General features: G+C 36.0%; 2 protein-coding genes and 1 long non-coding RNA gene across 7 annotated transcripts in view; 2 read left to right on the top strand and 1 right to left on the bottom strand.

Moving 5' to 3' along the window:
• The first annotated feature begins 2481 nt into the window (after window positions 1-2481).
• On the top strand, window positions 2482-6456 carry LOC147872124 (uncharacterized). The gene is made up of 2 exons (XR_015537848.1): window positions 2482-2550; window positions 5982-6456. It is a non-coding gene; the product is annotated as an uncharacterized LOC147872124 (long non-coding RNA).
• Window positions 4310-14303, bottom strand: LOC110831095 (chordin-like protein 1). The gene is made up of 8 exons (XM_022066710.2): window positions 14145-14303; window positions 9253-9357; window positions 8161-8290; window positions 7463-7581; window positions 7037-7174; window positions 6324-6455; window positions 5181-5234; window positions 4310-4785 (listed from the first exon to the last, which is right to left on the bottom strand). Exons 1-8 carry the CDS (start codon window positions 14203-14205, stop codon window positions 4643-4645), a joined length of 882 nt encoding a protein of 293 aa, XP_021922402.1. The 5' UTR covers window positions 14206-14303; the 3' UTR covers window positions 4310-4642.
• A 2165-nt stretch (window positions 14304-16468) lies between these two features.
• LOC110831091 (uncharacterized) overlaps window positions 16469-25973 on the top strand; it is a 31331-nt gene continuing 21826 nt past the window's right edge. For 4 of the 5 annotated variants that reach the window (XM_087358675.1, XM_087358674.1, XM_087358673.1 and 1 more), the window contains exon 1: window positions 16469-20943. In XM_087358675.1, the coding sequence (XP_087214801.1) occupies window positions 20749-20943 (195 nt within the window). In that variant the 5' untranslated portion in view covers window positions 16469-20748. The remainder of the gene's footprint in view (window positions 20944-25973) is intronic. The other variant, XM_022066702.2, reaches the window with a different exon arrangement.

Raw genomic sequence — 25973 nt, 5'->3', positions numbered from 1 at the left:
TACTATGTTTCTGTGTTTGTTTTTTCCTTCCCTAACTTTTTCCTAGCTATGGAGGAGTTTTCAGGCAGATATACCACTGATCAATGTGAATTGGTATTATGTTTTAACACGGAGATGTCAAAAGACTTGTAGTGCGACTTTTAGATTTATAAAGTTTAATGGTGACTGTAATTGGTACAGAAGGTTAGTTAGGGTACCATAATTGTGCCTGTAACTCATTTTACCAAAGACAAGTTATTAAGATTTCTGTTTCAAATTTTCATTGTGATAATTGTTGTGTATATAATTACCATTTTGTACTGTTCCTAGTGTCTTGAAAACATACCACTACCTGCATGCAATTCATACTACATAAATGGTGCATGAGCCAGATTTTTTGATGGTACTTGAACATGTACATGTAAAGAAATGCCATACTTGACAAATCCTAGGTATTAGGTTATCATGGTGCCTTGAAATTATATTGTGGTATCTTGGTTTTCAGTACTGTTGTCATGTTTTGGCCAAAGTAAGTAACGGAGAAATTTCTTAGGAAGATGTCAAATTTTACTAGCCATCCTGTCGGCAAAAATTTATAGGTGATTCATTTCTGGACTAAATTTGTTGAGACTTGCAAAAATGTTTAATACATAGCAGTGTTTTATTTCTCTTCCGAGAGTTTTGTTCAATAGAATGAAAGTACTCTTCAGCATGAAATATTAACCAAATGTTATACATAACTCTTGAATGATGGGGACATTTGTTTATATAAAAGTATGGGAACTCTTTTGTTGTGCTGTATATTGTGACTGCATTTAAGGTATACTTTTTCTGATTCATCATCATCCTCAATGTGGAAATTTGCATGAGGCTTCTGGACATTGCCATGAATACCATTAATAAAATTAAATTTAGATGAACATGGACATTATAAATTAAATCATGCACAGCACTGGTAGTGTTGATGTTGTTAACATTTAAGTGTATGGCCAAAAGCTTATCTGATTGCGTTGTGTAGCCTTGGCACCACTCCTCTCTCCTCTTTTACATTTGCTACCCAGCATCACTCATATAGTGGAGTATAATCAATGAAAGTATAATGCCACATTGAAAATTTCAGAGAGAGAAAAAATCCATGATTTTGAAAGGAGGAAATGTTTAGGTAATTTGCACAAGGTTTACATTGTCATCTAATAAGTAATAAAATTAGTGTAAGTGGATTTGTGTTAATTTAAAAACTACTGATTTGCAGGGACATCTGAACATTGGGTAGCATAGTATGAATCATTTGAATCCGGCTGCACTAAGAAAGATATGAATCAGCCTGAATGTCATTTGAAAATCTAAAATGTATGAGTCATTCTTTCTTTATTATATATACTTCTTTTTTGACTACAGAGTTGATTTTTGAAGGAATGCTGAAAAAGACTGAAACAAAGAATAACGTATGTACTTATAATCTGGATGTATTCTATAAAAACTGTAATATATTTTAATTATTTTGTACTTAAAATACAGTTGTATAAATTGTAGTAAAATGTATAACAAGTCAGGAAGTGTACACATAGCATAAATGGCAGAGTTTCCAGAATTTGACCTCTTGCCATTTAGTCAAGGTAACTATAATAAATGTGAGATTTCAGGTTGTCATAGAGATGAACATGAAGATGGCTGTCTTCTAGGATGTCACACTGTGTAGTCTGGTAGGTACTGATCAACAGTTCAGATTGCTATCAACCTGATGATGGAAGTAGTCATCTCTGATTTGTCAGTTAGTACCTATTAGATTACATGGTGCAACATCCTAACTTATTCACTTCAATGAGCAGAAATGTACGGTCTTCATATACAAGGTCCCCATTGTTCCCATTATTGTCTGATTTTAACCAAGAATGGGATGTATCAACAGATTAATTAAACTTTCCAACATTAAGTTTCATGAAAGTCCATTAGTCTTTCTGGAGCTGTTCCATGCTTATGGCCAAAGAGATGGAAGGAGTGATTCTAATAGGCACTCAGCAGGGATGTAAATGCACCCAAAAATTCTTGTAGGACTCTTCAGTGCTTTTAACTAGAATATAAATACTCACTTCAATATGAACAAGGTCTGTTTTTACATTAATATGACAGACTAAATTAAAATATGCCTCTTAAGAAACAATAACTTAAGGAAAAAGGTCATATCTTAGGTTTCGGAGAAACAAAATTTTATGTGACCTATGGCTATCTCATTCTGGTATGTTCATGTTATGTAACATTTACAACAACCAACAAGAGCTGCAGTTGATACTTTATCTTAAAGTTTCCAAGACTATTCTGATGTGTTCTCTGTGCCTATGAACATATTCCAAAGTACAGAAATCAAAGATTAATTTTTTTAAAGTGGTACATGAAAACAAAGATAATGTACAAGGGAAGATAAAGTTACCCCACTGCCTAAGCACCATGTCATGAAGTACTGGAGAGAGCGATATATATATATATATATATATATATATATATATATATATATATATATATATATATATACATACAGAACTCTTGCATACTAGAATATGATAATCATTGGAGGTAAGTACAGGAAAGTTTACAAATCTAAAATATACTGGTCTTGTAAGATAGGCTTACTTTATCAGCTATAACATTTTCTCTGTTTAAAAGAATTAACTTCTCACCATGCCAAGTACATATTTGATCGTAGATGATTGTCATGTGTTTCTACTGAATTAATAACTTACATTTCACATAATTTTCAAATTCTTCAATGTTTAATCAAAGCCTGTTAGACGTGACTCATTCTGGAGATAGGCAATTCTGTGTTATGAAAATCATTCCCTCAGGTAAAAATGTGGCTGGCATAATATTTTGCATACTGTTTGCTTCATAGAATATGGGCATGTATTTTTGCACATGACAGGCCACAACACTGATACCAAGCTCTTGTAGGCCAGAGTATTAAACTTGCTAAGCTACAGTTTTCATGAGTTTCTCTAAGCAGATACTTTTTGAATTCTCCCGGGCATTTGGCTGAAGACATTTTGTTTGTCCACCCCTGTCCTACAGTACATACTGGTGTTTGAAATACTGACTAACCAACTGTTCCATGGGGCAAGTCATTGAGTATCTGTTAATCTCTCAGCTAATCAAGAAATTTCCTGCCTATTATGTGTTCACAAAAGCTTGCCACTGGCTCCTACCCGTAGTCACATGAAAACAGTCCACACCTTTCTAACATATTTCCTTAGTGTGTTTTAATGTTATCTTCCCATCCATGGCCAAAATTGTTTTTACTTTTTCCATCCAAGCTATATGCCTTGCCCATCTAATCCTCCTTGATTTGATAATCTGGTTAACAGTACAATTATGTAGCTCCTTGTGATGCAATTTTTCATTCCTCCCATTAATCCTTCTCAGGTCAAATAATCCCCAAAGCATCCTGTTCTCAAACACTGTCAATCTGTTTCCCACACCCACTGTTGGAGACTACATTTCTTGTCCATATAAATTCTAGTTCAGTACATTTTTTAAATCTGTAAGTTATCAGATAGCCCAGTAAATCAACATCATCATAGACCAAAAGCTGATGTGTCCCAATCAGTTCCAATCCCTGCTTGATTTCTTGGATTTTTGTAATGATGTATTCAAACGCAAAGTTGGAAAGCAATGATGATAAACCATCATTCTAAATAGGAATGCATCAAACATTAATATCAATAAGAATAAACGGAGTCGTGCATAATTATCACGTAAATAGGTTATGTACTCTCCCACTGTGAAAGCTTTGAGGTTCTCATGGCAGTCAAAATGCCATTGTTAGTCTTCTGGGTTGTGATGAACTGTGGACTTGAAATCAAACTCCCATTTTTTCTTCAGTATCTGACAAACACAATATTTGAAAATTCATTCTGATATCCAACAAGTTTGTCTATGAATGGAATTAACCTTGAGAGAATAATTCCCGATAAGATTTTAACATTTTCAATAACATTATATGAAGTAATAACAGTGATATTCATCAGTAATTATTAACAGTATGTCTGATACAGTATGATACAAAGTGTTTATTTTTATTATTGTTTGGGAAGCAACTTTTTTTTTACTTGGCTATGTATAGTCACAGTTCTAAAACAGTATTGCATTTGGTAAATGAAAGGGAAAAGACCACAATGATGGCCACATTATTCCATGGATCAAGTGAGAGGATGTGCTGCATTGAGAAATAAATTGGGAAAGAGGTTTTGGATTTGTAAATATGGGACAGTAGACTTACAGTGCAAATGTTTATGTAACAGTCAACCTATGTAACATGTATTTTACTTACAAAAGAAAATAAATTTCAATCCTGTTATTTTATTAAGTTTGTTGTAATACCATTCAAAATAATACACTTTATAGTGTTTGTGATATCTTCTTTGTACTTGAGGATTATTTATTACAAACAGATTTTATGTGAACTTTTATCTTATCTATTAATTCTGTATTTGATTAAAGCATGTTTCTGCTATTATTGCTGCTTACTGCAATGTGTTTATAACCTATAAATTACAAATTCTGAAACAATGTTTTCTTTTTTTTAAAATTAATATTCTAGTAATGAAAATATGTGGATATCTATGAAATGAATTATAACCAAAAATGTTAAGACATATTGCATACATGTAGATCACTCCCTACATTCTGTATGAGTTTTCTGTGTACATGACACTAATGGTGGCACTACACAGCTGCAATGCACACATCTGTTGGAAATACCAGACAACTTGTCACCAATTCTCAGTTCCAACTGTCCAAACTTGCATTTGTGCTCTAAAACACATAACATATAAATGAAAAGAATTCAATAGTTGGTCTTTAAAATATTTTCATTTATATTGGGTTCAGTTTATAATATTACACATTGTATTACAAAACTTAAGAAAGAAAATGTAACATTATTAAATAAAAGAAAAGTAGAGAGCTCTAAGTACTTGGGAAGTAAAATAGTGTCATATGTAAATATCACAGACAGAAAATTTACAAATAACAGAATAAGATGTTACATACAAATGCTTAGAAGGTCAATAAAGGTAAAATTGTATATGAAGGGAAGTGATTAAAATGATGTGGAACTTCAGCTCCCATTTCAGTTTTTTATTCACAGACAATGTATGAACTACTACTGTCGATTATAAATTACAACAAGTATAGGAGACTGAACTTACCTGCATTTTTTGATGTTATATTCACACTAGCAACTATAGAGTCACTGGCATCCGCTGTTAAAATAAAATACAATCATGGTAAAAGAAGGCCCTTTATTCGTAAACACATTATGTGCTCAATAGAAGCAACACATCTGAATGTGATAGATAACATCTTCCTCATTCTGTACCTTTTGTACAAGCCTCCTCACTCCGTGTAACAACTCATATTACAGAGCATCTGACATTCCAAAGTCATGTGGAAAAATTTTTGATCGGATTTGCCGATTAATTATATTTGGTCTCATTATGTATACTGAGATGATACTTATAAGTCATGATTACATTTTCTGTGATGTTACCTGTTTCATAGTCAGTAGTCTTCCCAACATCCAACTTTATATTTATACAAGCATTACAGAATGACAAGAAACAAATCAATATCATTCTAAAGGGGTTGCACAATAAATCAAAGATGGTCATGATACTAGGGTCATTCATTTATTCATTCAAGATTTACCATCTCTTCAAATCTGGTTTTCTTTTGTATTGTATACAGACACTTTTCTTTCCCGAGTCAATTAGAGTAGCAACTATTGACACTGGTGAATTGATGTATGTAGGATCATGTAACTACATGATTCAGAATTTTTACCTCAAACATATTTCAAAATATAATTTTTTTAAACACACCAAACACTACTGAAGGTCAAGAGAATTTGAACTCCTGTTACTGATAACTGCTATTTGCTATTATATTGCCACTGTTCTTTGTAGGTTAAACACTATAGTATTAATAGTTATGGCTTGTTATTATTTCAGTATCTAATGTCCCCAGAAATGATCTATGATGGCTAACCCTAGCCTGCTAACCATAGAGAAGTGTATAAACCATTTCTGAGGTGGAGCCACCTATAGCATTGATTCTGTTACTCCCAGAGACAGGATGACGGCCAGCACAGGGGACCTACAGATTACCACATGATCATAACCAAGAGCCTGGAATACTTCACTTTTGCAAAGTTTTATCTCTGGTATATGTGAAGGCTTCAGCATGGGAGCAGAAAATACACATCTGACCAGGGATGAAACCAAAAACCCTCATGATGAATGTCCAGTGTCTTACCCCAAAACAAGCAGCATTAAGAACAGCACTCTACTTACGGCACCGCCAGTCAATGGGACAACAGCCTGTACGACCATAATAGACTGGAACACAGCCATCACTGATTCGTCTGCTGTAATGTAGCTCAATTCCACAAGATATTTCTTGGCACCATGGTCCAGCCAATGTTTCTGATGATATACAAAGTTTGATTTCTTTAACCACATGTCTTTTAAATGGCTAATACTTTTAATTTTATGACAGATTTGAATATTTCAATAACGATGCAATACTAATTACATATGTTCATTCCATTGGTCATTCTTACTGTGGTTCAACTAAAATTGTTTACTGATTTCTGAAAGTACAGCATGTCTGCTCATAGTTTGTGCGGTTTTAAATCTGTACTAATGGTGTATAGTAGAAACATTAAACAAACATAAATTGTAAGACAAACAGTGGTAGTTCACTTGTGTACTAGTGAGTTCAATACAAGACCGATTTGTCACTTCACACATATTTAACCAATATTCAAATTAACACATTTCTCATGTGTTTGTAATGTGCCACAGAAATAACTTGAATCAAGAGGTTTTAAACTTGGTTAGTTATGTCACTGAAGGTCATGCTAACTGCATACTTTCTTAAATGCCCATATTCTGCAAAACTAAAAATGGGAGAAACTTGGATGTTTCAAGCAAACACATCAATATGCTTGTCTGAATAGTATAACGTTAGAATTAATTGCATTATCCACGCTTTTAACATTTACCATTAAATCCCCTCTGACAGATACACTGCTTACAAGGTGCATCTTCTGGATAGATCATTTGACCTTCCCTGTATGTTGTGCCACCATACTGACATTCATGCAGTGGGGGAATCTGAAGATTTTCAGTGTTGTTTGGTCCTGAAATTATAAAATATGTGTATTTTAATGAAATCTCTTCATTTCAGATTTAACATAATTTGGTAGATATTTTGATGAAAAGTATTACAGTAGTCTGATTTTGTGTGTGAAAGTTTATAAAATGTACATGTTTCTTAAAATAAAATTAATGAGGAAGATATGGTATGCTAAACAGGCTACAAGAATGCTGATATATAATTTTATTTGTTCTTGGGGTACCCCTGTTACATAAAATATTCTTGCATAGTTGCTACATCTTACAGAAAGAAAATTTACACATAAACTCACTACAATAGGTGTTTGTGGAACAGCAACGGTCCAATGTGTACTGATGGAAACAATCAGAATTAAACAGAGGTCCTTGGAACAGCTCAGGGCATTCAATATTCACACATGTCAACTGTGATCTGCAACAAGAAAGGGCTCAATAAATATAACTGAAATCTAATACATATGCATGTTAATTTTCAACACTTTCTTCATTCAACAGACAAAGTTACAGATCTCTAGAATAACGTTTGCCTGTTTTTTTCCATTTAACAATGCTTTCAGTATCTGGACTATATATACAGCATCAGATAAGAGGATGACAGTGAGTAATGAACTGGAAAGGATATGAAAGGAAGTATACCTTCTTTGAGAAGCTGACAGTTTGTATGTTACTAATTAACAAATTCCCTTCTTTTATGATATTTAAATGTTCTTCGCTATGTTCATGAAAGCACACTAATTCTTCTATCCAGTTAATATTTCTGTAAGCTATATTCTAACAATATCCTCCCATCTGTGCTTAGACGAACCAAGTGGTCCCTTCATATTCAAGTTTTCAACCAAAATTTTGCATAAACTTCTTTTCCATCCAACCTTCTGGATTAATAACCCTGGCAATATTAGATGATAAGCACAACTCTCTTCATCCTTCATACATCCACATGTTCCCCTGAGAACTTCATTAAAATTAATTTGAGGTTGCATGTTTCACTCACCGGCTACCTTGATCATTGCATCGACAACCCACTGTGCAACGGTTTGTTGCATCTGGATGCAGTTCAGTGTGTACATCATATGCTACTCCTTTATAATAACACTTTCGAGAATCTCGGCCAAATAGTGAGCCTGAAAGTTTTCAAACTGTGAGACTTTTATTTTGATTAATGACTAAGATTAAAATATGACAGTTGTGCAGATGACACACAATATTCTACATTACGGTTTATGTCACTGAATTGGTATAAATTTACTACAGTAATTATCTACTAATTATTAATGTTAGGGGATATTCAGATTTGATAAGGGTAAGAGGATCATATATTTTTAGTTTCTTTGAAACAATTAAAGCTTTAAAATATTAATAAAGGATGAACTGAATTTGACATGCGAATGTCACCATCACAGTTACATCTTGGCTGTATCTTTTCTTTAGAAACTATTTTTTATTTTTGTGTTTTATAAACAAGAGATATGTACTAGGACAACGTACCAGCAGAAAAATAGCTCTGGTCAGTGCAAGTGATATATTGATATATTATGAACTTGTCTGAGTTAGGGTTCTATTAGATCATCTTGTTGAAAACCACATGAACTTAAAAAATGTATGATAGGTTGTGTTCAGTATTAACTGTGTTACATTACATGGCATTGCACATACGAGTAGTATGAGAAAAATGGTTAAATTTGTGGATTTGTTAGAGATTTCTGCTCTTACTTCAGACAGGTGCTGGCATAATATTTATAAATATTTGATTTTAGAAATAACAGAAGACTGAAAGAAATTCCTGATGATGTTTGCTTATGAGATATTCAGATTAATCAATATACTTTGTACTCTGAATATTTTCAGTTTCCTATCTTGAGAAATTCAGTCATATCATTCAGGTATTGATAAAACAGGAAATCAGAAGCCATACAGTTATGGTCCAGAGCATATTTGTATACAGATATAATAAAATGATGTATGTGGCTTCATATTTTTAGCATAAAAATATAAACATAGTGCTTCAGTAAATTTTAAGAGGTTTATCATCTTAGGGTGTAAAATGGGGGTCTCTGCATACACAAACTTCTGATTGTTTACTTACTGCAGTCAAATCTGTTGGGGCAGCAAGAACCTTCTTCAAATACTGGTGTACATCCTAACTCATTGTAATGTTTTGTTATTACACACTGTTCTGGACTGCATTCATCTGTAACAAGTTCAACACTTCAAGAAAAACAAGAAAAATAACTATATACTATGAAGAAGACAGTCATATTCATGCTCACCACCAAGAGAACATAATGTATCACCTACACAGTAAGTAGCCTATGAATATGGCAATACAGACAAAAGAAAGAAGCCACAATTCAGTAACTCAACATATCAATGAAATCTGCCTTCAGGAGAATAGAATGTTGAGGTGGTTCTGCAAGAATACCCCGAAGAAGATGGTAAGACAAAATTGTCCTGTGCCTCATTAATATATTACGAATAAATAAAACATTGTGGCCAGGTGGTTTGCACCCCTGCTTCATATTCGGGAGGTTCCGGGTTAAATTTTTAGCAAGAGACTGGATACCCTGACTGAGATTTTTGTTGGTTTTCCTCAGTCTCTTCAGGAAAATATCGGGATAGTGCCTTAAATTAGGTAACCACAGCTTCCTAACATATAGACTGAGAAACTTCAAGTATTGTTAAATAAACCACAAATAAATAAAACATGAAAAAGGAGGGCTAACTACTCAAGCACACATTCGGTCACTGACTAGATCACACCATAAGTTGTACTATAAGCAGAATGCTGCTTTTGGGAGAATTTTCACTGGCATGTGGTAGATAAGTACAGAGTTCGCAAATCTTGTCAGATACTTGAACTACATACCATTTGGAGCTTTCACGGCAACTGGGTACAACGAGGCTATCTCTGGCGATCGGGCATGAAAAATGGAGATAGTTTCCAACGAAGATGACTGCCTGGTGGGTTACTGCGCCATGTAGTCTCGCAGGAATTGATTAACGTTTCAGAGGTGTTTACTGCCTGTCATCAGAGGAAGCAGTGATCGCCTCTGAAACGTCGTTAATTTCTACGAGACTGCACGGCGCAGCAACCCAGAAGGCATCTTCGTCTACTCGCCACCGTGAGAGCCTGAAATGTCACTTACATTCCAAAATTTCGGAGACTGTTTCTGTCTGCTTCATTAGGGGTTGGTATGTTCGATGGAAACTACCTACCTTCTCGCACGTTGACCACCCGATGAGACTACTTCGTTATTTGAAATACATTCCATAATTTATTAATGTCTCAAAATGCTGTCCGTCCAACAAGCAACTAAAGATTTAAAGAATGCTAATTATACTACTGAGAACGCGTAAGATCTGTTTCATTCCATCATAATTATGATTTTGTGCCTATAAGGAAAAATAACTATTTGAGACGTCACACTGATACGCCAATGAGTGTATAAGTAGACGATACAGGTCACTGGGTTAAGTAAGCAACGATGAAAGTAAAATGATATGCAAATCATATTCTGTAAGGGCATGACCTGCACTCTTGGGCGATAAACAGCCAAGTGAGGGAACGTTCTTAACAGTTTCATAAACGGATATTTTATCCCGTAAAAGCCAACTGGTAACTATGTGCACCACCAGCTTTAATAATCGACGAAGACTGCAGTTTGACCGCAAAATATATTTATTGGTTTTGAGTCTTGGAGTACAGTGCGATTATCTCCTTAAACATTAACAAAAAAGATCTTAACAATGGAGAAGTGTAGCGTTTTCATTGCGGTACGGATCAAATTCACAAATAACATTCAGATGAGCTTTGGCTTCAAAGGTCAATCACAGATATGGCAACTTCCTGCTGTTCATGTAGATGCACACTTCAGACATGTTCGATTTTCTGACTCAACAGCGTCATCAATATTTAGAAAGAGGACAAACTAAGGAGCTATTTTCGCCGGGCTCTTGTCACTTCATCCCTTCTAGGTCCTAACATTGTCCTAAGCACACTTTCTCACACACCTTCAGACTGTCTTCTTCCATTAACGTCAGAGACCATGTTTTTCATACCCATACACAACACGCAAAATTACACTGTTCTGAAATTTAAAACAAAGTACAGCCCTAAGAGACATGTGGTGTTAAAAGACAATTACACGGACACACGTACTGAAGTTAACGGTGGTTGTCTATATTCAGCTCCTAACGAGAACACTCGAGCATTTGGTGAAAAGTTTATTCATAATAGTAGTTATCAGTGACTATGATAAACAAAAATAAATATAATCACTTTCTAAAGCATTGTTTATATTGGCGGATGTGGGTTCTAATACATGAAAGTTCGCCTGTACGCTGTTTCTATCCAAGGTTAATGTAGCCATGGCACAATTTCTTGACAAACCTACATCGTTAGTTGTGAAGGTGATGCCTTGTTCCTCTGTGCGCTGGTAGGCACAGGACTCCACGGGCCGAATTTTAAAATTTCACCTGGCTCCAGGGAACATTTGGTCCGACCCACCCCAGGACTGAAGTTTATTTTCACACGTTACCCCACTCCACGTAACTAACTAGATGGCTTACCGAAGCCGAAGGTTCATCACCGAATTAACCAAAGCCCTCCACGTAAGCCCGATCTATTTAAAATCTGCCCTGACCATCGCATCATTAATATTTGTTTTTTATGCATAAATGCCAGAAATCCTTGAATAAATTTTTTATAACGAAAACCTACGGTTATTTTGGCGAAAATCCCCGAGAAAATCAAGTCGGTGGAACCTGTTTCAGGAGCCCTACTGTATTATAAGTAAAAGATGGGCGCAACTACGAATACAATTTTCTTTGAAAAAAAAAATAATGACCTGAGGAAGCCCGTAAAGTTTAAATGCTATTATTTGAACCAGACCCAGGAGCTATACTGTTATGTGACGATGACAAGGTTGCATACAACATACCAAGAGTTTCTCGAGCTGCAATGAATATGCTTCACCGTACTCAGTAGGATATCAATTAATACAGTTCCGCTTCAAAGGCTGTAGGCAACATAATACTGATCATGCTGCGATAACCCCCACTGCTTTCTCAGATTTAATAACATTTCAGCATGGAATTTAATTTCATTGGGCACTAGTATTGTATATTGCATGGGTGAAACAAAACAAGAAATGAATACAAAATGTTGGTTGAAGAACTACTGTGAAGTGGCCTATAAGTAAGTGGAAGGATAATGATCTGGACTGATTTGGTTTGGGTTTAAGATTGAATGGTGTAAAATTTGCGAAGCCTCTGACTTTTGTTCGACAAGAAAATTTCTCGACGAGCTCGGTATAATCTATTCAAGAACGGTTCTGTAAGATGGAATCAGTTTTTAAGTCTTTGACTCATTACGATAAAAAAAAATGTACACGACGATTTTTGTACGAATGTTTCATTAAGTGTATGAAGATGATTCCTTTATATTTTAATTTCTCCGAATTATATGGCTTCGAATACTGAGGGGGGGGGGGGGGTCATATTCACTGTTTCTCCAGGTAAGCTTTAAAACCCTTATCTCTTTTTATAAAAAGTTGCTCATTTAACAGTAGTAGAGTCGATACGTGAACAGAGTTATGAACGCAGGGACGGTCAGAAACCAACATCATTCCCAAGCGGCATTACGACGTTTTTTTTTTTTTTTTTTTTTTTTAATATCTGAGATTCCCCTGCCAATCATCATTGCACCAGCGCTCATCTATCACCTTTCCTGATAGGTCCGATCAATCGGGACATTTTCCTCAGCTGGAACATCATTCACCCGAGAAAGGGCGAATTTCCTATATCACATTGATAGAAATTCTGTTACCGTGATAGCGAAATTTCTCAGGACACCAACACTATACAAATCTTGATGTTAGTGTTGCTTAGAGTATACCGTATCACATGTTTACGATGGTTATTGAAAAAATAATATCCAGAAATTATCGATATTTTGGCACAGAGGTTATAACATCTGTTAAAGATACTTAAGAACCAATCTCGTAGTTCAGTGGCTCTTGGCTGGCTTTTAAGATCGAAAATCATGAGCTTCGTACACATAAGCCTCATTGCACCACCAACCCTTTGAAGCACGAAACTCGTGCAAAGTGTTTACAAATTCAGTCCCTACCTTGAAAGAAAACGCTTCACCATTACAATACATCGCCATTTTAATGCTGTTTAGAGAAATAATCACTGTTTATTCTGAAAACCATGAAACTCATAAATATACTGTGAACAAAATGTAGACTTATGAATGTTATAGTAAATGACACATGTAAGTTACCACTGTGGTTGAGAGTCAAACGTTAAAGGGCATTCTGACGGACAGTAACTGTAATGTCTACATTTTCTACGTTCGTTGATAGCATGCGAACGTGTTACTATAAAACAAATACGAGTACACATGCACAGCATCACTATTTTATAAACAGAAATGGCTCACTGGTTTTCCAGGACTCGCAAATATTTAAACGGACTAATGACAGCATTCGTTGGTCTAGTAGATTAACCCTATTTCAATCTGCTTTAACACAAGTTCCGAGATGAACCTATGATACTTAGTACCTAAATTTAACGAAAATCAATATGTTGCACAGACTAGCGTAAGTTACTGACTGGTACAATATTCACTGGCCTTTCTTTTCTAGAATAGGGTAATGTATTTCCTCTGGGCTACATTTTTTTTGTTCCATCCCAGACTTTAGACACACACGTTTTCGTCTTATTCCAGAATTTAGTCAGAAAACTTTTTTTTTATCCCAGGTGTTCTGGGGGAAGTGACGGTTCTGTCTGTAACACCCTACCCTCGCACCGTTCCTAAATACAGCATCAAACGTAAAGTATATTTTCTCAGAATGAAAATGTTTCGTACAACACTGTACATTTCTTGAGAACATCGGGAACACAGTCATTTCCGAGAAGTAGACCCAAGTTTACGCAGAACAGCTTTCCGACAACAGTTGTATGCGTACTTACCGGCCTTGACAGATGTACCGACGGCTAGTGCCAATATGACGAGACTAAAACGCTGCAACATTCTAAAGACCAACAGTTCTACATAGATGCAGGCAGAGCTCTACTGCTGTTTGAAGCGGGTCGCGTCTTTATCTGTGAGCTGCGATGTGATCTCCCGCATCCTTACGCGACGGACAATGAGGTCAGCTGTGACGTCATTACATTGGGCGGTCACAATACACCACTGCCTCTTATAACAAGTTATTGTCTGCTTATATATTTTACAACTACTGTACCTGTGCGTGTTTTTATTTCTTGGGACGGTAGATTAAAACGAATCACGTGTCGACTACAAGCTATATATCTAAATTCACGTTGGCTGCAACATTTATTTGGTTTGTTGCCTACTAAATCCATAACATTGGAATTTTTAATATTGTTATTTTTTAACTCATCAATCATTTGGGTCTACTGAGGCGCGGAGATGAGGTCAGAAAGGAATCAGTTTAACTTATTCGAAATACAAAATCCAGGGTCGTTCATGGAGTCTTCTAAGCAAGTTTATGTAAAACACGAAAATTGAACCTAGGAAAATATTTGGGATGTGACCTGACTCGAACTTACTATAGACTACTTATAGTACTGTTACTAATAATGGAGATAACTTACTGAATGTTGGAATAGACAAAGACTGATTTGGCCCCTCTGCATTCAATGCTTACGGAATACCGTTTTGTTTCGCCGTCTGTAAAAATCTGTTATTCTACAAAACTGTATAAAGAATGAAGACGTGAGTAAAGTATACTTTAACTTTATCATTATCGAAGCGCCTGAAATAAAACCCACAGAGCTCATAAAGGTCAGCATCATCTAAAGCGTACGCATTTCACTTCTCTCTCATACGTACATTTCCTGTCCATATCTCTCTCTCTTTGATTGTATCACTCTGATAATATTTGGTGATGAGTGCAAATCGTGATGTTCTCCAATATACCATTTGATTCAATTTCCTGTTACTTCCTCCCTTTTAAGACCAATATTCTCAGCACCCTGCTCTCGAACACCCGCAATCCACTTCATTCCCTTCACATGAGAGACCACTTACAGAATAGTGGTGGATTAAGAGAACTCGACCCTTTAGTTGGGAAAGATGTTTCACCCTATTATTTGTTAATTTGCACTCTGAATATTATCATACGATATCGAAATGAAAGTATTAAGTTACAAATGCCCAAGCTACTTTACCCCAGAGGAAAAGAATCTGATACCCAACTGACTAGAGACTGGGTGGGCTCCAAAGACAACAAGAAAATTCCTTTGCCCCTGCTAGGGATTAAACTCCAATCACCCAGTCCATACTCAGTCACTATACATTCTTGATAAGTGCCATCTCTTTTAGATTAAATCACCTACCAACAAGGTCAGATCATTTTAACTATTCACCGCAAAGTAGGTCTACAAGCAAACTAACGGTTGGTTGTTCACACAGTCAAATCAAAGCAATGTTCTGAAATCTCATCACCTATATCATGAGATTCACAATTTTAACATTTTATCTTGTGACTGCAAGGGGGGGGGCAAGACACACAAACATAGCTTTGTTCATCATGATCTGCAAGTTTAAAAATGCATGTTAACCTTGTAAAAAATTAACCCAGAGTTGAAGTCCAGCCAGCGGCCTTGATGTATATGGGGGGGCTAAATCCTCTATTCCTGTATGATAAACATAAAGTTGGGACACAGGGGAAAATATTATTTCCTACAGAGTAAATGTTATACACAAAATTTGACATGTAACTGCACTCACTTTCAGTTAAATCCCACTGATATTTTTACGTTATTTCTCAGATATTAATATTTAGTCCTGAATTTCTGGTTTTGAATACCTCTGCATAATCATAAATATTCTTTCAACAAGTACTGACTTTTTTTTAACATTCTTACAATAAAATTACAAAGACACAACATTCCTAACATTTTTGTTCTGTTTTAAAGAAAAAGTCAGCCTTCATTTTGTTGAATATGATTTACTCAATTACTATAAAAAATCATGGTCCTAGTGCAATTTCTGTGGAAGAAGCTGCATTTTAGAGATGGGAAAGTTATCAAAAAAAAGCAAGATGAGAAAAAGGTTTTCAAAGTCATGCATGGAAATAAGTTAAAAAATAAATATAGTTAAGTTCAATGGTACCTAATACTGCCTATCTTTGCTGGGCTGGATGTCTCTCTTCATGGCAGCCTCCTGCACCCTCATACTGGCAAGTTTTAATGCTTGACAAGCACTCTTAAATTTGAATATTCTCCTCACACGCTACTTTGACGCATTTTATATCCTGCTGTTTCGTTGGTTGCATTCTGATTCCCCGTTGAAATTCCAGCAGCTTGCTACTGGGTCTCCACTACATTTCTGCCACATCTAACATTAAGTTCACTCACAGGCATAATCACTGCAGTTTGTAGTCCATCTGAACATTCTCTTTGGACATTTATTCTAAATCACTGTATGGAGACTTTGAGTTGCATCCTGTGTTCTTCTCATTTATAACATGGCTTATAATCTGAAGCTTTCACAGAGACTAAGTATAATGAATTCATCTGTAGTACTACACTACAGTACTCTGAGGATGAAGATGGTTCTTGAATGTTGGTGTTTTCTCCATTAAGCCACCTTATGTGGCTGGTAGCCTAAGAAGAATTCATCATGTGGGTGCGGTTGCTTATCTTCTGTCACAGCTAATAGCATCAACATTTACATCCAGAAAAATATATATTATATTATGCCTTCTCATGTTAATATGCCTTTATAGACTGTTGCTGGTACTGCCATCTTCATATCATTCAGATCTCCTATGTTTCTCCAAATGACTTTCTGGTAATACTATGTGAGCTTATGGATGGTTATTTGTTTCAGCATGCCATAATTTTTTCTACCCACTGATAGACCTTATACATTCGATTTACCTATAGCACATCAAAGAGTCGTTCCCAACCTTCCCACAGGACTGATAACATTTCTCCTTCTCATTTCTACAGTAGGACCACATGGCCTAATTTAAATCAGTTTCAGCATCACCTCTGACAGCAAAATATGCTGAATTTGTCAGAACACTGCCACAAAGAAACTGATGTCTACAGTTCCCTTGCTCCACATGAGTTATATCATGATTCTTGTCACATTCTGAAGTATGCATGGCCTTCCATCGACAACCAAACTTGGGTGTTGTTGCCAAACACATTCACTAGTATATATCTGATTATACAATCAACACCACAGGATAACATATGACTATGCATAAGCCATCACAGCTCTAAGATATTTATAGATAAAGGTGCCACTTTATCTAGTCAGGTCAGCAGTGGTTGTTCTAACTTTACTCCTACCACCCTCCCATATTTTAGAGACCATGTCAGAAATATCCTGCTGAAGATACTTCACAAGGCCATGGAGTTATTTCTCTGACTAGGTGGACATTTACACAACCAAAGCAAACTTTTCTAATGCACTATATGTAGCCTTTCCCAAATTGTGTAAATTCCTGACAAATTCGTTGATATCATACAGAGGGTATGAGGATACTCCTGCCATTCTATTCAAAGTGTATATTCTTGCTTTTCACAGTCTATTACACACAAACATCTCAAAGACATTTTATGGGCAAACATGTTGACCAGATACACTGCCAGTGATTTGTTATTGCATACAAGTTAGTTGTGAAAATTTTTACAATAATACATGCACACTGATTTTTCTTCATTATTAAGTCACTATAAAATCCTAAGTGAAGCATCTGTTGCCTAATAGTTCTGCCAGTGTCTGATCCACTGCCATGGACAGGCTGAGACTGAGCACTTGACATATTGGTAAACTGTCAATCATGTGCCTTTATTCATATTCTTAATACCTTCCTGGAAACCGAAAACACTAGAGAAATACTAGTAATCTTCAGCACTTAACTCAACATTAAACATTAAACGATATATCGAAAAAACTGTTATGATTCAATTCGTGGAAAATCCGTGGTTACTCGTAGTGGGAAGAAGTAAGGTGTTGTTGATGCACTAGACCATCTTTACTCAGTTTACGAATGAATGAACGAACACGAGCACGGATAACCGGATTTTTATTATGTTGGATATTGAAGTATTCAGTGCTACAATTTAAAAGTGTAACAGTCGTGCTATAGAATGGAATAGAATTTATTAGGGTATTTTAATTTTACGTGAACTGTCAATAAGTATTTTCATTTTGTAATTCGGAGTGTAACCTACATGTGATACAGGAAGAAGGAAGTTAATTATAATTGGTAATCAAACGTATCCAAGTATCATATGCCTTTTTCTCACAGTTTTTGTATTAAGTTTCTTACAGGGGGATTTGTGTTCTTAGTATTATTAACTTAATTACAACATTTAGACGGCATGTAAACTTAGGAAAGCACAGATCTTAAAAGCCCGCAACATGCCATATACGTTTCCTTATCACCATAAAATCTTATAGTTTGGGCAGTGCATTATAGAAATACTCACAATTGTAACCAATTCCAACAGTTTCTAATTAATAACAGATTGTTGGTTTCATAGGCCAAACTTGCGCTTACAAATATAGTTCTCGTTTGAAATCATCAGGGTTCTGTGTAACTACTTTTCCAACCTGAGGTCCATATTTTGTAACACATCTTATAAAGACATCTTCAACAGTTGTTTGTACATGTTGGAATGAAATTCAGCATTGTTAAAGTGCTGTTTTAACGGTCCATTTATTAGCTTTGGTTCTAACATTCAATTTGCCAGTTTTTTATGCTTTCTTTGAATCTTTAGTGTAGTTTTCCTTTCCTTTTCAAAGGGTTATGCTCTCTTATTGACCATTATTTCTCCTTGCTTGCTAGAGCTGATAAATTCTTTGCATCATTCACCAAGTTTTGTGTTCATGTAACTGCAATTATCTTATTATTTAACAGGATATGTACAGGCTTTACCATTTAAAATGCAATCTGACAACAGTAATATGTAACAAAAAATAAATCACTCTCCCCCTAGCCTACCCCATGACACTCATGTTAAGGTTGCTCTAGTTGCTAGGTCACTGCTTAAACCAGACGCACAAAATGTTATGGTCATACCAACTTCAAGCATTGCATCAGCTGCAATGAAATAATTCATGTATAGAAGTTATAGTTTATTTTAAGTGGAACACTCCATTCAGTTAAATTGTTAATGATGTAGAATAGAAAAGTTTATCATAAATGAAATGTAAACATTTTCTATGTATGAAAAATAGTTCTGTGAACTTAGAGATTCAATAAACTTGGCTGGAATAAGGTTAGACTAAATTATCTTACATCTGGAGAGAGTAATTGGATTCATAGAATAGAATAGAATTTATTTACATTCCATAGAACCTTCATAGGCCTAAGCCAAGGATGTAGAACAGGTCATAGCACAAATACATGTTTCTAGTACAAATATAAATACATGGTTGTAACAGCTATTGACAGATTTTTGGAACTACAGTATTACAGCAAAATAATTATGATGCATCATCGTAATTACTTATATGTATTTATAAATTGTTCTACTGAGTTGAAGGAGTGAGATAAGCGATACTCTTTTAACGCTGGCATAAACATTTTTATATCGTTTAAACTTTTTATAGTAGGTGGAAGATTATTGAATAACTTAATTCCAGTATAGTAAACCCCTTTTTGATATTTATTGAGGTTAGAAATCGGCACATGAAGGTTGTATTTGCACCTTGTTCTTATATGGTGGATAATTGTATTTGTTTGAAATTTGTTGAGCAAGAATTCACTTGGTAGTGGAAGAATATTAAACTTCTAAAATAATTTCCTACAAGAGTCTCTCCTTTTAGTGCTTGCCATTATTCTAATGATCCTCTTTTGAATGTAAAATACTTTTTTGCTGTCCGTTGAATTTTCCCAGAAAATTATTCCATATGACATGATGGAATGGAAGTAAGCAAAATAAACTAATTTTAAAGTTTCTGTTTTCATGAGTGCTGCAACTGTCCTAGCAAAACATGCCAAGCTTAGTTTAGGGATAATGTATTCAATATGTGTTTTCCAGTTTAATTTGTTGTCAATTTGTGGATAGAACTAAATGTGTTATATCAGTTCAAAGGTGTAGTTTAGATTAAGTGTAGATTATTTATAACAGTAATGTTTTATCAATACAGAATTTTATAAACGGTTTCTACAGAATGATACTTCTGGTAAGTCTCTGGCAGTTTTGCAAGGTTTAGCTACCAGAACAGCTGAAGAAGTTGACTGAAGGTTCATTGTGCTCAAGAGTATTTCTGTTCATCTCAGTATAACAAGTCATTTACAATGACTTGTTTATTTGTATATCATCTTCCTAAAATGTTTTTCACCTTCTGTGAATCATTGATCTGTGTGTGTGTGTACTAAACTGTACAGTAATTTTAGATTCAATTCTAAAGGGTTTTGACGACAGTAGTTTACACTTAAACTTATTTGTTGTCAGGACTTTTTCCATCGTCTGTTTTTAAAATTCACGACGTTTCGGAGGCTGGATCTGTCTCCGTGTTCAGGTGAGAGGTACCTACTCTGTTGGGTCCCTTAGAAAGAGCTCGTCTCTGTCACAGACGATGGAAACAGTCTTGACAACAAATAATTTTAAGAGTAATTTTAGAGTCAGTTATTTTTGGTATAATTTTAGGAATCACTCTCCTGGAAGAGAATTGCAGAGACAGGTGATGGCTAATCATGAATATCTTCTTTCACAAGCAACATGGGTTGAAAAATTTGATGTACTACTTGCTGTTATGCAGACACATGTCCAGGTAATAAATTAATTTAGAAAACCGATTCAATGAGTGGTTCTACTTTCTCCATCGCATCAGTTCTATTAGAGAAATGTCAGTCAATCTTGTGTATTGTCAACAAAGCACAAGAGTAGATGTGGATTCAGCAGTAGTTGCTTGTGGTTGTAGGGAGGAAAGATGGTTCTACACCTGCTGTTGATTTGTTCCTTACCTAAGAATATTATGTAGTATGCAGTATTTACCATTTATTAATAAATTAAAAGTATTATAAATAAATTAATTACAGATGGCAGTATGTATTAACTTATGTACTATACCTGCATAAACTACAGCAGATGTAGTAAGTGTTTGCATTTTCATAAGTCTGCTAGTAACAAAATCCTCCTTCACGTCTGTGAAAGATCTCTTGCCTGTTTTTGTTCCTTGCCGATAATAGATACTACATAATATTAATTTTTTGCAGCATTTGCATGGAAAGTATCACAGTAAGATTCATGTATGTGTATTGAACTATAACATGCAGTAAATAGAATGTATTTTAAGTTGCAAGGGTAAATGTTATTTTCCACTTTCCTAGAAAAATTAGAGCAAAAGAAAATGATCTCTATAATGTTGTTAATGTGATGGTATGTACATTGAAGTACCAGGCTGTGAAGGAATGATGTTCATGATAATTGCAACATAGTTTGGCTTAGGTTAGGTTTGTATTAGGTTGTGTGAGATAGTTGGGTCAAAGTTTGGAAATTGAAAATTTAGAAATTAAACAATTTCAAAAATTTAAAAAATATTGGTCAACATTAAGGATTTTAAAAAATAAATTCCAAAATGGGCATTGTCTGTAACAATTAAAAATATTAGAAAATCCTCAAAATTAAAAATCGAATATATCAAGAAATATCGTGGAATTTTAAAAGTTTCGAAAATTTGCTAAAAGAGCTCATGAAGTTAAAATTTTCAACATTAAAATACAGACATCCTACACATCTCGTAAAGAAGAGTTAGGTTCCGTTGGGTTGGGGTAGGTTGTGTTAGGATAAAGCACCAACCAACCAACGAAAAAGCCTACTGAGGGCGGAGTCCTGCGCAATCGTAAGACATCGTCCCTTTCTATGTAACACCATTCCTACGTACGAAACGCATTGCTGGAAATGGTGAACAGAGCCATAAAATTGAAACGGGAATTTTGCTTTCGCTAACGGGGTTCCGTCGTGGCGGGAGCCTCGACCATTCAAATTAGGGTCTGTTGCTGCTGCTGATGGGAGGTTATCCCGTCAGGCAACTTGTCCAAGGCATTTGGTTGGTTGGTTCTCTGGAGTTTGAACCCAGAGTGGAAGGGGCCGCTTCGGCTGAAGGCCTCCGCGGCTTGGGTGGGATAAAGCACAGGTCCATGACTAAATACTATCGGATTCTCACTATCAGCCATCCCATTGATTGCACGCATTTAAGAACTAATTTACTGGACGTAATCGAATGTCCTTGCTTTGATTCGGCGTTATTTCCGGTAAAGAGCGTCAGTGTGTAAACTCTGCATGTCCATGAGTAACTACGTAAACTTTTCGATACATGTATTACCAACGCGCCATCTCTTGATTCGTAATAGAAGTGTCTTACCACCAACGCCATCTGTACGTCGAATTGCATTCATACTAACCACTGAACGTTATTTATGGCATTTCTCAGTTCAAGCCTCTCACATAGGTTACTACATCGACAAAAGCACCTAACATCATACACTTACATAGTATTTGAGCCAGTCGTAACGGCTTCTTTTACATGTGAAGGTTTCGATACGCGAGTCATTACGTACGGAAGTGCTACGACTCTCGATGACCACATAAAATATCTGTATATTTGGCGACAAAAATTCTTCGAATTTTGTTGTCTCGTGATGCATTTCGACAGATCGCTCAGGAATTATTGACAAACGTGTGTGTGCCTTATTACGTTTTGATAAGGTGATCGTCCACTCTTTTGCACGTCTTCCACCTCGCGAATTTGGTGTGATCCTGTGGATTTATTACAAGAGTAATGATATAATCTGGTATGAAATTCATAAGCTTACTCGTGGCATGACGTCCAACCAAAATTTCAATGATATCCGACCATCCATTTAATAATGATATACCTCCGCAGGACGCCATTTTTTGTGACTGGAGAATACGGCGTTTTGGTTGAGTTGGGTTAGGTTAGGTTAGTGGGGTACCTGCGTCGAAAGTGTTGCGCAGTGACGTCGCTTCTTAGACCAGCTATGGGCCCCGTGTATGTGTTATCGACTGCGGAAAATTAAAACAACCAAATATTTGAATAACCTCATAATAAAGATTATGTAGTCCGCCAGTGCCTTTCATAGGTTATTTGTTATAAGGATTTTACACGGGGTTACCTATTGACCTCTTAAGGGAACTTATTGTAATTATTATTTGCGTACAATTAAAATACTCTTTTATCTGAATCCTTCATATTTTAAAATTAATGTATTGCCAACATCACATGTAATTTTACTTGTACGGACGTAAGTACTTTGCACTGGTTTCCTGTTGATGTCGTGAGCGACCCTGCCACATTTCACGCAGACATCTTAGTTGGTATGCAGGCTTCTGTTGTCGAAACACAAAGAATCATTAATATATTTATATGCTTTTATTTTACACTTTATGCGTCAAAGATTACGTGAGAGAGTGCTGCGCTCTTGTTTTGAAGAACTCGCTCTCTGACTTACCACCTTAAATATTGTTTTGGTGTAGATCTGTAAATTTGTGCGTCTCGTTGGGTATATCTGCACATGTGGACACTACCAAGTAAATATGGGCAAACGTGTGTATGCATATATAAAGTACACATCAAGTGGTCGTGGCCGGTTTCACGGTGCTCCACCTCGCGAGTTTGGTGTCTCCGTGGGGCTTCACTACAATATTTATGACATAATGGAGTATGAATTTTATTAAATTACAAGTGGCATGACGTCCATTCAAAATTTCAGGAATATCTGACCATCCTTTCAATATTCGTGAAAATGATGCGCAGGATTCCGATTTGTACTGACTCAGCATACCTCGTCCTGGGGTGGTTAGGTTAGTAGGTATATGCGCAGAAGGAGCTGCGCAGTGGCGTCACGGACGGTGTCTCAGAGTGGTCACCGTATGATCGTGGTTATTTCTTGCGTAAATTAAGAATACTATTTTATCTGAATCCTTGAAACTTCGAAATGAATGTAGTGCTAACTTCACATGTAATTGTACTTGATATAAGGCCATAAGTAATTTGCACTGGTTACCTGTTGACGTCGATTGCTACCCTGTCACTTTAGATGCAGACATGTTGGTTGGTATGCAGAGTTCTGTTGTCGACACAGAAAAAAATCATTAATTTATTTAATGCCTTTATTATACAATTCATCCAGAAATTACAGCCACAACTTTACTCGTCATGGAAAATATAAATATATGCATATTATTTAGGTTTACACGCTCATAGCTGCCGTGTTTCAAGGAAGGCTTCATTTTTAGATTTTTGTATCACTAATGGAAACATACGACTCCATGTTGATTTCGTCACTGGAAACGTCCTACAACACTCAAAGTCACTTTTGGATGCACACGATAGTTTCCGATGTAATGCTGCTTATTAGCGTTTCTGAAGATCTGTGTTCTTTGAGCACCTCTAGTGTCTTTAACCCTCAGACGTGGTTTTACGTGTACACACGCGGGCATTTAAATTAAAGTTCTTGTGGATTTACGTATAAACACGCGAGCCTCAAAGCCTAATTTAAAACGCCCATAAGTATGGAATAAATAACGCCAGCGCGATGTGGTTTGTTCTCGCCAGTTGTGGAAATAAAGCTCTATGTGTATACATGTGGCAACAGTGGGACATTCCAATGACCTGCAAGGGACAGTCTAAAAATAAACGCCTGACCTGGTAGTTTACAAGGGCTCTCTCCCTTCGACTAGTTGTCCTCTGACGGAGCTAGACCAAATACAAGTTTTAAATGAAGTTTTAGAAGATGATAGTATAAGTGAATATAGTTCGGACGATGATAGTGTATTTGACATTGATTATACACAGTTTGTGACACCGGGAACTGTCGAGTTTAGCGATAGTGATTGTGATAATGGTAGACGTGGTCGACAGGACGACATCGTACATGCAGGTGTGGTTTCCAACAAGATTTTGTGGGAAAATATAGACTCATTTCCTGCTTCACGAGAAGCATTTTGTAATGTATGTGGTCCCCAGTTCGACACTGCTGAACTAGATGTCGTGAGTTCATTCGAAAATATTTTCGATATAGCACTTGTGCAGCACATTGCTGATCAAACCAACAGATATGCTCAGCAAGAAATATCAAAAAGTGCCCATCCTCTCACATTTCGCTCTAGGATTAGGAAGAGGCAAGATGTCACAGTAGACAAAATTTACGTTCTTTTGGCTCTATTTATGTTGATGGGCATTGTGCAAAAGCCTACACTTAGATCTTACTATTCAAAGAACCGGCTGTTGTACACTCCGTTTTTTTCTGAAACTAAACTTCTAATCGACTTGCTTCCACTGCTCACACATCTCATCTTATAAGGTAAGATTATAAAACCATCTTTTAAGAGGATTTCAGTGAAAAATTCATAATTATATCTCATATAGTTCAAAAGTTATGAAAAAAAGAGTATTTTACAGCAAAATTTAAACGGGCATTTAAAAAATACTACCGCAGGAACAGCACGACAGCAGTATATGCGGGGTATTTAAACTACCACGTCGACGGGTTAATACGGTCCTGTTAAATCGTATAGTTGAAACGAATATCAGTAGCAACTTTCACTCATGAACTGGAAACCGCTCTGCTCCGTGAGAAAATCAATACTGGCAGACGATGACGTACGGCCCCTCGACATTGATATGCTGGCATTCAAGACGTGATGCGCGCGGCTATATAGAGGTTGCAGTCGAGGGTCGGAAACTATGGTTATGTGGTCGATCCGGTAGGTTGCGCCAGTGTTTGAGTTCTGCATGTCCTTGGGTATCTACGTAGAAGATTGTTCGATATCTGAAGA

The sequence above is a fragment of the Zootermopsis nevadensis genome, unplaced genomic scaffold, assembly GCF_977971745.1.
Source record: "Zootermopsis nevadensis isolate Lab colony 2312 unplaced genomic scaffold, Znev_1.0 Znev_ptg000030l, whole genome shotgun sequence".
In the NCBI taxonomy this organism is placed as follows: domain Eukaryota; kingdom Metazoa; phylum Arthropoda; class Insecta; order Blattodea; family Termopsidae; genus Zootermopsis; species Zootermopsis nevadensis.
Note: the sequence above shows the minus strand (reverse complement) of the source record. Positions and strands in the feature narration are given on the sequence as shown.